The sequence below is a fragment of the Colletotrichum costaricense genome (assembly GCF_030867565.1).
Source record: "Colletotrichum costaricense strain IMI 309622 chromosome Unknown Scaffold_15.1, whole genome shotgun sequence".
In the NCBI taxonomy this organism is placed as follows: Eukaryota; Fungi; Ascomycota; class Sordariomycetes; order Glomerellales; family Glomerellaceae; genus Colletotrichum; species Colletotrichum costaricense.
In genome coordinates this window covers 490,417-504,344 of record NW_026848244.1, presented here as the reverse complement: position 1 = coordinate 504,344, position 13,928 = coordinate 490,417, and the positions used below count along the sequence as shown (strand labels likewise).

The 13,928-nt window shown below is 50.2% G+C and overlaps 5 protein-coding genes across 5 annotated transcripts; 4 read left to right on the top strand and 1 right to left on the bottom strand.

Moving 5' to 3' along the window:
- Positions 1–455: 455 nt before the first annotated feature.
- On the top strand, positions 456–1,739 carry CCOS01_12510 (uncharacterized protein; the record flags this gene model as incomplete). The annotated part of the gene is made up of 1 exon (XM_060460658.1): positions 456–1,739. The coding sequence occupies one exon, from the start codon at positions 456–458 to the stop codon at positions 1,737–1,739; it is 1,284 nt and encodes a 427-aa protein (XP_060308706.1).
- Positions 1,740–3,754: 2,015 nt separating this feature from the next.
- Positions 3,755–5,117, top strand: CCOS01_12509 (uncharacterized protein; the record flags this gene model as incomplete). Its single annotated transcript, XM_060460657.1, has 5 exons — positions 3,755–3,943; positions 3,999–4,103; positions 4,176–4,558; positions 4,622–4,689; positions 4,759–5,117. The coding sequence occupies 5 exons, from the start codon at positions 3,755–3,757 to the stop codon at positions 5,115–5,117; spliced, it is 1,104 nt and encodes a 367-aa protein (XP_060308705.1).
- Positions 5,118–5,918: 801 nt separating this feature from the next.
- Positions 5,919–7,469, top strand: CCOS01_12508 (uncharacterized protein; the record flags this gene model as incomplete). The annotated part of the gene is made up of 1 exon (XM_060460656.1): positions 5,919–7,469. One exon carries the CDS (start codon positions 5,919–5,921, stop codon positions 7,467–7,469), a length of 1,551 nt encoding a protein of 516 aa, XP_060308704.1.
- A 1,021-nt stretch (positions 7,470–8,490) lies between these two features.
- CCOS01_12507 (sodium symporter family protein) lies at positions 8,491–11,112 on the top strand (the record flags this gene model as incomplete). The annotated part of the gene is made up of 12 exons (XM_060460655.1): positions 8,491–8,525; positions 8,578–8,613; positions 8,671–8,773; positions 8,825–8,898; positions 8,949–9,055; positions 9,111–9,191; positions 9,244–9,333; positions 9,393–9,626; positions 9,677–9,794; positions 9,847–10,045; positions 10,097–10,831; positions 10,885–11,112. The coding sequence occupies 12 exons, from the start codon at positions 8,491–8,493 to the stop codon at positions 11,110–11,112; spliced, it is 2,040 nt and encodes a 679-aa protein (XP_060308703.1).
- A 280-nt stretch (positions 11,113–11,392) lies between these two features.
- Positions 11,393–13,449, bottom strand: CCOS01_12506 (FAD binding domain-containing protein; the record flags this gene model as incomplete). The annotated part of the gene is made up of 5 exons (XM_060460654.1): positions 11,393–11,487; positions 11,551–11,667; positions 11,765–11,930; positions 11,990–12,877; positions 12,934–13,449. The coding sequence occupies 5 exons, from the start codon at positions 13,447–13,449 to the stop codon at positions 11,393–11,395; spliced, it is 1,782 nt and encodes a 593-aa protein (XP_060308702.1).
- Between the last annotated feature and the right edge of the window lie 479 nt (positions 13,450–13,928).

Genomic DNA, 13,928 nt, shown 5'->3' with positions numbered 1-13,928 from the left:
GACCAAGGACATAATATCCATGAGGATGTCCCTTTCGATGGTTCCACAGCCTTGATGTTGCATGCAGAACCCTTCAGACTAGGGTCAGGTTCAGTTTGCGACAACCAACAAGAGACAGGGAATAGTCAAGGACCCCTCACTCGAACGACTCCACCAGGTACTGGAGCTTACGGATCGTCTCACTGCAGGGTTTCGTTGCAGCTCTTCCCCGAAGATGCTGTTCAATGAGAATTATCCACCTGGCGGCACAGGCGCCGACTTGGGAAACCCCTTTGATCATCTTGTTGACAGTCCTAGGTGCCGGCAGCTCGCCGTAAGCTGGCGTACATAATGAAGGGGAAGTACTGCTTTCGTATCTTTTCAAACCGCAACGCTCCCAGTTCTCTTCTAGATTTACTTGGCTACATCCCTTGAAGCAATCTTCAATCTCCCTCCTCCCTCCTCACCTCCTCACGATGGCTGGTATCGCACCTGAAAAGACCTTCACCCCTGGGTTGGACTTCAGCAACCAGTCTTACAGCAAGCTCAGCGAAAAGGTTGAGGCCGACGTCAGCCGTGCTCATGAGATCATCAAGGAAAAGCTTCCGCTGCTCGCCCAACTGAACGCACTCGTCTCCTTGACATTCGGAGATCGTGCCCCAATCTTTGTGGATGCTCGTTCATCTGAGGCGAGATTCCTCGACTCTTGCTCCGATAAGCCAGATACAAAAGTCACAATCAAGCCTGAGTACATCTCTCAGTTCTACGAGGGCAAGCTCGAGCCTCGATATGGCCTGTTTAAGGACGCCTTCTTCCACGAGGCTTCAATGCCGCAGGGCAATGTCCCCGTGGCCATCAAGTTCGCCGACCTCCTCACTCCCAACCCTCCCGTACCGCCCAAGAAGGTCGTTCCTGGAGCCTTTGCCCGTCTTCCTCGGCCAACAGAGGATATCGACCAATTCAAGCGGGATATCAAAGAGTTTGGCTACGGTCTCGTCAAGAACGCTCTGACTCCTGAGCAAGTTTCTATCTTGAGGAAGGGAACCCAGGAACAAGCTGCTGGCGAGCGCAAGGCTGGCGTTTCCGCCGCGGACGGTGGCCCAAACGCCCCCAACCAGCGCATCTGGACTCTGATCAACAAGGGAGAGGAGTTCCTCGATCTTCTGAACCACCCTCTCATCGATGAGATTGTTCCCTGGTTCCTCGGCGAGCATGCTCTTATCCATAGTTACAGCGCCAACATTGCCCGCCCCGGAAACGTTCCCATGCAACTTCACACAGATCAAGTTGCCATTCAACCGCCTGTGCGTGAGCTCGCTTTCGGCCTCAACATCATGTGGTATCTCGAGGACATTACGGAGAAGAACGGCGGCACCCGCGTGTTCCCTGCGTCTCACCTTGGTCAAATTGCCCCTGATGACCTGTTCACTGTCGATGGCACTGTCGCCGCCGAAGGGCCTTCTGGCACTGCCTTGGTGTTTGACAGTCGGCTGTGGCATGCTACTGGCCCCAACCGTGAGGAGTCTGGCGAGCGTCCGGTCATTCTGATCTTCTTCATGCGGTCCTTCATTCGCCAGCAGGAAAACAACTTCCTGTCACTGCGCAAGGATGTCGAGGCTAAGTTGTCTGACCGCCACAAGCGTCTACTTGGGTTCTACACTACGGGTGCTCTTGGTGGGATTGAGGGCGAAGTCCGGGAGGGTATCTTTGTGACAAGGAAGGATGATTGCGTTGGAACATTACGCGCCGCTCACGAGTGAGCACTTGCGCGCCTTGATAGCGACCTCAACACCTGTATCTTAGCTTGTCTGTAGAATCTGATGAAGATCATCCAAGTGCCCATGTCAACTAATGACCTATCCCTTCGTGTCGCTAAACGATCACTCCGTCCAGTCTCTCATCTGTGTGATCGAATTCGCCCACCTGCCTGGCCATTTGACCAGCATCTATGGAGGCGGTATTTCACCCAGCCTCAACATTTACCCTGGTTATCCTATTCTTGAACCCGTTGTTGGAGTCTCGAAGAGCAAACATGAACCCTGCCGTAGCCCCACGTCTTCATCAGAGAGAAGCCGCCGTTGTGTCGTCCTTGTGCACTGTGGAACTTTTCTGCTCATCCCGAAAGCCCCCTGGACGGCACGGTCTCCACTATCTCCGTTGGTTTACTCTTGTATGTCTCTTGCTGCCTCACGAGCTTCCAACAGAAAATCGTCCATTTGACACGTAATAGCCGAGTTTCAAGGCCTTTCCATCGATGATGCAACCTAGTCCTGGGGCCCTAGTAGAGAACATTGCAGCCGGCAGGGTTCTTGTTTGCCAGATTGTCACTGTTGGTAATGGGAATCCAACTCCGGTTGGAACGATACTGCATCGGCAGAGTTTCTTCAAAGAGGGATGCCGAGCAGATCTCAGATCCATAATCTCCGTATTGTGAATCTCGCTAACATTGAAATACGAGCGGTGCAGGCGAGCGTTGGGGGACAATGTTTAGCAATCAGGACTCTGACTGTTCTCGCCCTCAACTGGCTAAGAGCCACGAGGTCCATGAGGCTACTGAACTACTCAGTATGAGTTTGATGAATAGAAATTTCATGCCTAGAAATTTCTACCAAGCTATATCTACCAGACGTATTGAGAGTGCTTGAGCTTATGATAACGGCATGTGCTCAGTCACATGATGGTGTGAGTGTCGCCTACAGGAAGGTCCACGCTACGAATGTCGAAGCTCAGTGTTTGCTTCGATCGATTATAGTGGTCCATCCTTTGGCTGAGTCACTTAGCCGGGCTGAGAGAGTCGATTCTAAAAGACAGAAGCCGGGTCATGCGACAGGCATCCATACTGCGTCGTTCCAACAGCCAAGAAAGCACATCTCCACCAAACAGATCCACAGCTCTTCGCAGGCATCGTCTTCCAACATCCAGTCCCTAGACAATCATTCTACTATCGCAGTTCCACTCCTCGAAGCAGGCAAGTGGGTGACATAATCGTTTGCCGCTCTATGAACCCTAGCTCTTTTCCTACCATTTTTCACTTTCTACTTCTTGAAGAGTATTCTCTAGTAAATATATAGAAGTTAACTAATAATAGAATAAATAGGTCGTAAGTGTTATAATCATTTGTTGACTGGTGATCTAATTTGTCACCCACTTAGCAGGTACAAGCAGTTGCATAGTGATGTTGGAGGCTAGTGCAGGGTGTCTGGGCTGCTCATATCCATAAAGGATGGCATCGTGAGATTTACTTTGAACATGGATGGCAGGAACTTTTGTACGCAAACAACCCATAGAACCGCTCCATCAAATCCCGACCCTGGGTTTCCAAGGCCGCCGCAAAACGATTTGTATGGCAACGAAATCATATCGGAATCATAAGTCTCGACGATCAGGGGCTTGCAATTCAGGGGGTAAAATGAACGCCCGAAAGTCGAAATGTAAGTGGACCATGACGATTGTCTATCGATGAACATGGTTCAATCGATGTCCCAACACAAATCTCCTGTGTCTCTCTATCGCAGGATATTCAATGTTTGTAGAAGTGGTTGATCTTTGTGAGTTTTGATCGCTCGGTAGATGGCAGGGGATCTGAAGAATCTGTTCTTCAGTCAAACATTCTTCAAGACCATATCATCAAGCATCCGGCCACAGACAGCACTTTTTTCGTCAATATCTTGGATCGCTGCACGACGTCAAGCAGAAGGGCTATGCTCTGCTGAAGAACCTTGAAACTGCCTATTGAAACTCAAGGGTCACCAATCTTTCGAGTTCAGCTCTCAAAATGGCGGCGAAGCCTTTCGACGAGATGGAGGTGAATTGGATCACTAAACCAGATCTCCTAGGGATGGCGACCCTGGGAATTACAATTTGCCTGGGATCCATATCTTTTGTTGTATTCATCCTACGACTGTGGGCACGACACAAGACGCGGGCAACAGGTAAAGATGACTACCTCATGGGCATTGGCGTGGTGAGTATTTTGTACGATCTTGCTTTACTTTCTGCCACTGACTATTTGACAATAGGCGATTTACCTGGCATGCTGCGTCTTCACCTCCATTGCGGTATATGCAGGAATGGGAACAACAGATGCTCATCTGCAAGAATGGAATATGGTAGCCGGTATCAAAGTATCTTAAGTCTTCATTCCCTTTTCTACAACCCCGTATTCGAGTTAGCGGACTAACCCCAATGTCGAACAGTGGCTTGTCTTTTTCCAGATTACTTACGCATGGAGCCTTCCATTCATCAAAGCCAGTATCTGCTTAACTGTATTCCGCATCACGAATCGAAGAAGATACCGAACCATCCTTTGGGCCGTCATGATTGCATCAGGACTCAGCACCACCGTCGGCTTCATTGCCGTGGTTGCAGTTTGCCGCCCAATGGAGTACACTTGGGATAAGTCAGTGGACGGACAGTGCGCACCTCAGAATATTATTACCACGATTAGCTACATGATCTCGGTTCTAGCAATTGTAACCGACTGGACCTGCGCAATCGTCCCGACAGTTGTTGTGTGGGGCTTACAGATGAAGTCGAGAGTAAAAGTTTCTGTTTGCGCTGTGCTTGCGCTAGGTGCGATGTGGGTTTTTTGAGCAGTTCAATAATGAATCTGCTACGATTGCTAACTATTATGTTACTCCAGTGCAAGCGCCGCTACGATAGTCCGACTGCCGTACTTGCAATACTATAACCAAGTCGAGAATTACTTGCGTAAGTGTTCGCTCATTTTGTAGCTTGTCTCTTTCTTTTCATCGCCGTGGCTGATCAGATGTTCTCCAGATAACATTGCAAATATTGTTTTGTGGTCGATTCTCGAATGTGGCATCGGTATCATTGCCGGCTCGCTGCCGTCTTTGAGGCGACTGCTCAAGTTCTGGCTAGATAAGTCCAGCAAGGGGTCTTACAACAACACAGGGTCGAATGGTCTGAATGCTATATCTGGAATGCAGGCTGGAAGCAACGGTGTCAGAATGAATAACCTCAGCGGGCGAGGCTTGACAGTTTCGAACTGCCAAAGTGGCCCTCACGACACCTGGGTTCAGCTGGATGATGATTCCGATAGCCAGAAGCACATCATCATGAGAACTCAAGAAGTTACGGTTCAATACGAACTAGATGGTCAACCTCGTGGACGCTGATATTAAAGAGTCAACATAGATGCGCATTTTGGGCTACATTGAAGGCGGGGGAATAGAAATACCTTGTCCCGGGGGCCGGCCTGAGTCCCGGTCGAAGTGGGGCCGTCATATCGCCGCCGGACAAGGGAGTGACGTTACACCCTCTCGGTTCGGCAAATGTATTGCTTCTGAAGTTTCCATAGAACCAAGATTTGAAGATGGACTGCCATGGGCATAGAAGACCGAGTGATATGGGATCTGAAGGGAAGCTTCATCATTGGTAATTATGATTACCCCCTTGAGATCGTCGCCAGCGGAGTGGAATTGTAGGGTTGGAGAGCCCGCCGGCGCCTTGGCTCTTGGCAGGATGCCGACGGGCCATCTCTGAATACGCGACTGCACGATATGTTCAGACTACCATTTATTGTCTGACTACTGAGGGTGACCGAATATTCGTTTACACCTTGAGATCAGTGAGAGAACAGAGTTCTGGATAGAAGAGTCCTTAGCGATAACCCCTAAACTCTAGCGCTGGCAGTTTGCGTTCCTCCAGTACATCACCTTACCTAATGCATCAATGTGACGGATTTCCGAACGACCTGGGCAAGCCACGGCTGAGTAAGCTCGTATGTGTTTGTCTCTGTCCGGCAATGCCACCCCCGCGAGCAAAGCATCACCGGATGCGGATAAGCCTTTTGCCATTGGCTGTACGACGTCAATGGCTTCATTTCTATCATCTTCGTGATCCTCCCAACTTTTACTGCACCTTCCAAGACAAGTTCTCAGAATCTCACGAAGACAGTTGAGCATCGAAATTTGAGTATGGCTATGGAGATCCTCCCCCAGGAAGTCATCGACCAGATCGCATCGAACTTGCACCGACCCGATCTCAAGAACCTATTACTTCTATCGCCTAAGCTTCGCACCGCGGCGGAGAAGTATTCTGACGGCTTCACAGACTGCACTCTGCGAGTGCGTGATCTCTGTGAATTTGAGGAAAAGTTTCGCGGTGCGCGCTTCTGCTGGTTGCGGAAGCTGGAGTATAAGCTGGTTTTGCTGCCCCAACGGCTGCCAAACAGGATACGATCAACAGCAGACAACGCCGCAGAAGCGAAGCGCAACGCGGAGTATCTTTCCAGTCAGATCCATCAGCTCTTTGATTGCCTTCAGAGCCTCGAAGAGCATGATGGCCCGCAAGGCACGATTGATCTTGCAATCACTAGTCCTGAGACGCGTGAGACGGAGATTAGGATACCAGAAGCATGGTTCATACGGCTTCTTGACCCAAACAGGCTACCGACGCTCACATCTATCGGCTCTCTTTACCTAGGACCTAATCCGACTCAACGGCAGTCGAATTATTTCAGCAGATTCGATCTCAGAGCCGCGCTGGACCTCTCACTCAAACTCCCAGGCATTACGAGCATAAATGCCGAGCTCTTCGACGAACACAACTGTGATGCTGAAATCGATCTGGTCCGCTTCCATGGGCGAGAGGATTTTGCGAGGGCCGCTAAAAACATGTCTCTGCAGACAAGGAAAGCCGAGTTGAAATTCCAGAGTCGGAAGGCGCATCAACTTCTCGATCACGATGCTGCGATGCCGAAACTTATCCTCTCAGGGTCGTCGGACTCCTTTAGCACAAGTCTTAGACTTCTTTGCCAAAACCTCACCCAACTTCGACTTAGTGCCATTATTGACCATTCCTTTTTCTGGCCCGAGGATGAAAATGGTTCAGTCTGGCCCAATCTGGTGTCTCTAGAGGTCAAATTCCACCCAGCAACCCCATCCGGATCCTGGTATTTCATAGGACCCCATGGAGAAGGCAAGGATGTGCAGGGATACCCTATTGAAGGTGTGGAATATGCCACCCAAGGCAATTCCGCTGACAGCGATACCATCATACTCGGCCACGCTCCTTGCAGACCGTCAGGATGGCGCCTCAACCCCAATCCAGACACACTGTACCCGTTGCTCGCCGCGTTCGCCAAGTCAGCGGCCAAGATGCCTCGCTTGAAAGAAGCAATGATATGGTCACCAATCTGGTGGTACCTGGGAGATCACGTCTCATCCAAGTTCTCATATAACAAAGGATTCGACATGATGAACAGCCAGAAATCACTCGGCTGGGGAATTGGGTACACGGCACCAGATGTTGACGAGGACTCAGGCTCTGTGGGGTCAGATGATGAGGACGTTCGGCTCTTTGAGTGGAGAACCGGCAATTGGGAGGCGGATGAGACGTTAAAACAGCTGTTCCACAACATTGGTCGCGAGAGATACGGTGATGAGTTTGAAGACGACTGGGATCCAGACGCAAATCAGGAAGACCTGTTCTTTGAGGGTTTCTGCCAAGGCGAAAGAAATGTGTGACGTCAGGCTCGCAGAGATCTGGAAGCGAGATATTTCCGGTGCAATTAGTTAGCTTAGCCGATACTGTTTGGCCACCGCGGTCAGTTGCAGTTGCGACTGTGGGCAATTGCTCGGTGGCTCGTGGGCACCCAGCTGCCTAAGTAGATTATTACTGCCTGAATAATAGCCAATCAATACTCCCCGGATAGCAAAACTCATGATCATTGTGCTTTGCCAGAAACCAATATTTCCGATGACTATTCGCAACCTTATCTCCAGTTCCAGGTTCCCTTGATTGGAGGGTGATAACAACTCGACTTCCAAGAAGTACTAAGACCTTGGCTCGCCCCATCCGAACCACTGAAACCCCCAACATCGTCTTCTCGGCATCTCGGCGCTCCTGGGCAAGAGCATTATATCACTTAAGCGACTAACAAGCCTCCCGCGTCCCATAGTACTTGTGAACCCCGGGACCGAGCGGGTGATAACGGCGGGACACGTTAGAAACCTTGAGAGCAAACATGCCCGCCGGCCACATTGAATTACGACAGAAAATACAAAGAAAATTGTTCCTCACTATGTGGATCCTGCTCCTCCACGCCAAGATCCGGCGGCGCATTACTCAGACATGCGCGACGACGGAGAAAACTTGTACTTTGGGACTTCGTATGCCTAGTTTATCCCATTCCAATGGCCTTATCGCTCGATTAACCATTCCGCTCCGATGTACCGGAACAGACGTTCTTGGCTGAGAGCCTTTATCAGCTTCTCGGGGGTTTGCAGTGACTGGCCTCGGGGAGTAGTAGAATTGATTAGCATCTAGCATACGTCAAAAGCACGGGTTACTGATTAAAGTGATAAAAGCCCGGCGGCCATTGACAAACGGCTAACACAGCAGACGGAGCGCTTTTGCTCTGACATATTTCTATCGACTCCCCCGCTGATCCAGGCATCGCCCTGAACTGCTGAGATCGGGTCTTATGCTAAAGTTATACCAAACACAATTCAGCAGCCAATAGGCATCTTCTTCTCGATAGAAACCATGGACTCGACACCAGTTCTAAACCAAGGATGGGGGTCGGTTTCCTTCCGACACAGTTACGGAGTTTTGAACGCTAACAATATCTAGCTATGGACTCATGATTGGACTTGGTGTTCTTTTTGCGTATGTTACATTTTCCCAGTCCTGGGCGTCAGGCCCAAGTGCTGATCCAACTCACAGCGTGTTCATGATCATTATCACTTGGGCACTCAAAAGATACAACTATGAGCTTCAGACATCCGAGATGTTTACGACAGCTGGGCGGTCACTAAAATCGGGATTGGTAACTATCGATCACTTTCATACGACATCCTTCAGCGCTGATTCTTGCTAGGTCGCCTCATCGGTCCTTTCAACTTGGACATGGGCCGCGACTCTGCTGCAAAGCACAGCCGTAGCTTACAAATAGTGAGCTCTGTGATAACCTTTTGTCTACTAGTGAAGCTGACTTCATCAAGCGGTGTTTCAGGGCCCGTATGGTATGCTTCTGGGGCCACTGTCCAAATCATCCTGTTTGCCACGCTCGCTATTGAGCTGAAGAGACGTGCTCCCAATGCGCACACATGTGAGGCTTTGATAGGCAATGGCCCCGTGAGTCTTGACTAACCTGGCTCTCCCAGTCCTAGAAGTCGTGAAAGCTCGATATGGCCCGGTCACACACGGCGTGTATATCGTTTTCTGTTGCTTCTGCAATGTCCTAGGTAGGTCTCGACCTCATCGCTCTGGTCATCATTATACTAAGTTCTCGTTCAGTGACGGCGATGCTCCTCACTGGTGGATCTGCGGTTATCCAGAACTTGACTGGCGCCCCCGTAGCAGCTTCCGTATTCTTGTTTCCGATCGGTAAGCACCTAATGCCAGAATTTCCAAAGCTTTGAGTCGCCGTTCTGACTGTTGGACAGGCGTGGTTGTTTACACCCTTTTCGGCGGAATCAAAGCAACCTTTATCACGGACTACATCAATGGCCTAGTCATCCTCATCATCATCTTCATCTTTGCTTTCACAGTCTACTCAACAAATCATCTCCTAGGCTCCCCCGGGCGAGTGTGGGAAATCCTAACTGAACTTGCAGCTGAGCGCCCCTTGACAGGAAACTCTGGAGGGAGCTACTTGACAATGCGCTCCCAAGGAGGAAGTAAGTTCTTAAGTTCAAGTTTTGATACGACTCCACTAACAGTCACATAGTTGAGTTCTTCATCATCAATCTCTGTGGCAACTTCGGTACAGTGTTTTTGGATAACGGTTACTACAACAAGGCAATTGCAGCGAGTCCGATTGATGCCCTTCCGGGTTATGTTATGGGGTAAGGCCCTTGCGAAAAGTTATGAGAGTCTTGTGCTCTGACACCACTCCAGCGGAATCAGTTGGTTTGCCGTTCCTTGGCTCACAGCGACAACTATGGGTCTCGCCGGTCTCGCCCTAGAAAAGTACGATATATGGCCGACATACCCGAACCGTCTAGCCGCTGCGGACGTTGATGCTGGATTGGTGCTACCCACCGCCGCCGTAGCCCTGCTTGGAAAGGGTGGAGCGGTTGCAACTCTCATACTAGCCGTGAGTAGTTCTTACAAGCTCGAGGCCATCTAGGTTGCTGACTTCTAGTAGTTCATGGCTATCATGAGCACTTACTCGTCCGAGCTCATCTCTGTGTCGTCCATCTGCACCTATGATATCTACAAGACCTACTTCAACACCAACGCTACCGGCAAGCAGCTTATGCGGATCAACTACATCGGCATGGGCGTCTTTGCTCTTGTCATGGCTGGGTTCGCAACTGGCCTCAACTACGTAGGTATCTCCATGGGCTACTTGTACCTCATGATGGGTGTCATCATTTCTTCCGCCGTCTTGCCAGCTGCTCTCACTCTTCTCTGGGATGGACAGTCTTGGGCCGCCGCCACCTTCAGTCCAATCATCGGATTCGCCCTTTCGATGACGGCATGGCTCGTCACAACGAAGATTAAGTACGGCGAATTGAGTGTTACGAACACCGGTGCAAACGAGCCGATGTTAGCCGGAAACTTGACATCGCTCCTTTCACCAATCGTCATCATCCCACTTTTGACTTTTATCCCACCTTTCAAGCCCCAGCAGTACGACTGGCAGAGTATGCTCAACATCCGACAAGCGGACGATCATGAGCTCGTTGGCGCTGCTCATATGGATGTTGAAAACTCTCCCGAAGAGAGGGCGAGGGCACTGCAGAGTGATCCTGACGAGCAGGTCAAGCTCGAAAAAGCAGCCAAGACTGCTCGCTGGCTGACTGTTGGTGTGACACTCGTTTTGCTCATTCTGTGGCCGATGCCGTTATATGGCACTGGCTATGTATTTGGAAAATCTGTGAGTGCTTGTTCAATATCCCAATAGACTGCTGTACTAATACCGTGTCGCAGTTCTTCACCGGCTGGGTCGTTGTAGGAATCACTTGGCTATTCGCCTCTGTTGTCATGGTTGTCTTCTTGCCGATCTTCGAATCTCGGAACACGATTGTGCGAACTACTCGCATGATGATCAAGGACCTCTTCGGCCTGAGAGGCAAGGGAAAGCCCGTCAGTGAGGGCATGTCGCCTGGCTCAAGTACCCCACCGGAGCTCACGGAGAAGGCAACGTCCAAGGCATAAAGTGTTCTTTAGTCGATCTTCGTAACTAAGGTTCATGTAGTACTTCAAGTATGTCACATACAAATGCTGTCCCGACATGATCTGCGCACTACCTAGTATCCTGTTCTAAAAGTTCTCGTTCGGAGCCACATGCTCCGATGCTGAGAAAATGCTGTTGGTCTATTCATTTCCGCATACTCTCGGATTCCAGTATTAACAGAACGACAAATTGTCTCAGCAGGCTTAACTATTGAATGAGCCTTGATGCGAGTTTACAGGTAGCGACTCAACTAGGCGATGATTATTGGTGGAATCCATTCGTTGTGTGCGTCGTGAAGCCTTTGAAAAACTCAAAGATATCCTCGACGGTTGCAAAGTCGAATGTGCCAGCAACATCTGGATTCACAACGTCAATCTACGAACATTGGATTATTTGAAGGTCTCTTTGAGGGAACTTACACTGATCTGGCCGGACGAGCACCATCGCGCCAACCTCCGGGTCAATGCCATATTTTACATATGCTTCTCCGTGGCCTGCATGGTAACTGACATCATCAACAAAAACATTTTGCAGGCCTTCATAATCTCATTAGCCAGAAGTACGTGTAAGATCGAATCGTTGGAGGAGGAGGATTTCGAGACTTGGTAACTTATGCAATATCAAGGTACTCACACTTGACCCCCCACCTTCCTGCGTTAGGAGTAAACAGCCGTGGTATCTGACTATCTTCCAATTTTCGTCGGTCAGAATTGAGCACCAAAACCAGATTCAAGAAGCTGTGGATATCATTTTGAAGTGTCGGAAGCTGTTTCATCGATACCTCAAGCGATTTTGCGACCTGTACACATGTTTAGCAGTGCTATGAGCCCGGTGACAAGGCGCTTTTGTGTTGCTCACCTGGAATAAGCATTTCGCTGCTTGAGCCTGCGAAACATCGCCAGGGAAGACGACCAAAGACCATCTCGAGTCCGCGCGTAAAGCATGCGAAAGTTGCATCGCTTTGGCATCAGAGAAGCGAATAACTTGCGCGCTTTGGAACCTCATTCCCACGCTAACACCAGAAGCCAGGCTATCCTTGTGACCAGGCCTCACGAGCATTGACGGCTGATATTGTGTGGCTAGACCAGCAGTGTATCTCCCCGATTTGATAAAGTAATCTTGGAAGTCTTCAGTAGTGTACCCGTTTTCTTTCCGGTACGCCGAAGAAAACATCTTTGCAAATTGCCTGTCAAAGTCAATGAGGCCCTTGGCGGTCTGGTGGCGTTCAGAGACATACGTCTCCAATATTGAGGGATGGACGTGCTTTCGGAGGACTGCGGCGAGTTTCCATCCAATGTTGTATCCATCTTGAAGACTAACATTCATTCCTTGTCCAGCCTTAGGCGAATGTGTGTGGCAGGCGTCGCCAGTAAGGAAAACTCGATGATCTTTTGTGAAATGATCCGCAAGCCGTTGCCCGATGGAGTATGCAGAGAACCAGGATGTCTCGGCTATTTCGACTTGGTAAGGCTTGAAAATGCCATCGATGCGCTCTTTGACTCTCTCAGGTGTGACTTCCCCTGGAGTTGAGACTGGCATTTCCATGTAGAACCTGACCATCTCGTCGCCCTCTCGTGGAATGATGACCAAATTGCCCGAGTCAGACTGAATGACGCTTTTCTTCCGGATATCGGGAAAGTCGGTGCTGGGGTAGATGTCCATGACAGCCCAGACCACGTCACTGCTGTCGCCCACCATCTTGAAGCCAAGGGACTTTCTGACCGCACTATGGGCTCCGTCGCATCCCTAGGTTTGGTGATTAGTGCCGTCTTCAGCTCACACGCAACTTTAGCGGGACTCACCAAAGCATACTTGGCATGATACGTGCGCTCAACGCCATTCTCAATTGTCTTCACAGTCACGCAACGGGCATCTGGATTTCCCGCAGCTTCACTGTCGACAACAACTTCACGTATATCACTTCCATACTGGATGTGTGATTTACCAGAAGACTTCACAATATCCTCGATCAAAATCTCATTGATGCGTGCCTGGTTCAGAATCACATGGGGTAGATGGCTAAGACCAGGCTCGGTGTCTGGCTCGAGATGTGACCTGCGAATCCCGCCCTTGCCGTCGGGCGACCAGAACGCAAGTTCGAGAACGTGGTAAGCTTCCTTCAAGACGTCCTCGGAGAGGCCTAGGTGTTCAAGGATTTCGACTGTGCGAACTTGAACACCGTCTGCCTGACCTTGCTTGAGGGGACCTTCGCGCCGCTCAAGGATCTTGAAGTTGATGCCGCATCGGGCTAGCCAGACTGCTGCGCAGAGACCAGCTGAGCCGCTGCCGCAGATAAGAACGTCGTACTCTTCAGGCATGTTGGAAACAAAATGACGATAGTGAGATCCAGTGTAGCTTGTTCTCGATCGCATATGACACTTCTGATTGCTCGTCTTATACATCACTAGCCAGCCGAAGCTCCGAAATCAGCTACCGAGCGGGGTTAATAATTATTTCCCCGGAAGTCAACTTGTGCGGGGGATTGTCATGGGGGACGTCCCTGCATACAAAGACGTTTCCTGTGCATCCGACCAGTCTTCCGAATTCCGCCCGGGATATGAGGTCGGCACCGGACACGACACCCACCAAACTATTGAGCCTGTGGATCCGGGTCCGCGTGGGTCCTCGAGATACCGACGGGGCCACGGCAGGTTTTTCACAAAATGCCGGAGCTTCGGCCACAAGATATTCATTTGAAAGGATCGAGCATGCCGCCTTGTTGCGAGCGTATCAAGAAAGTATGGTATTCCAATGCTGGTGTATGACGAAACCTGCTTTGCCTAAGCGCTTATGCACC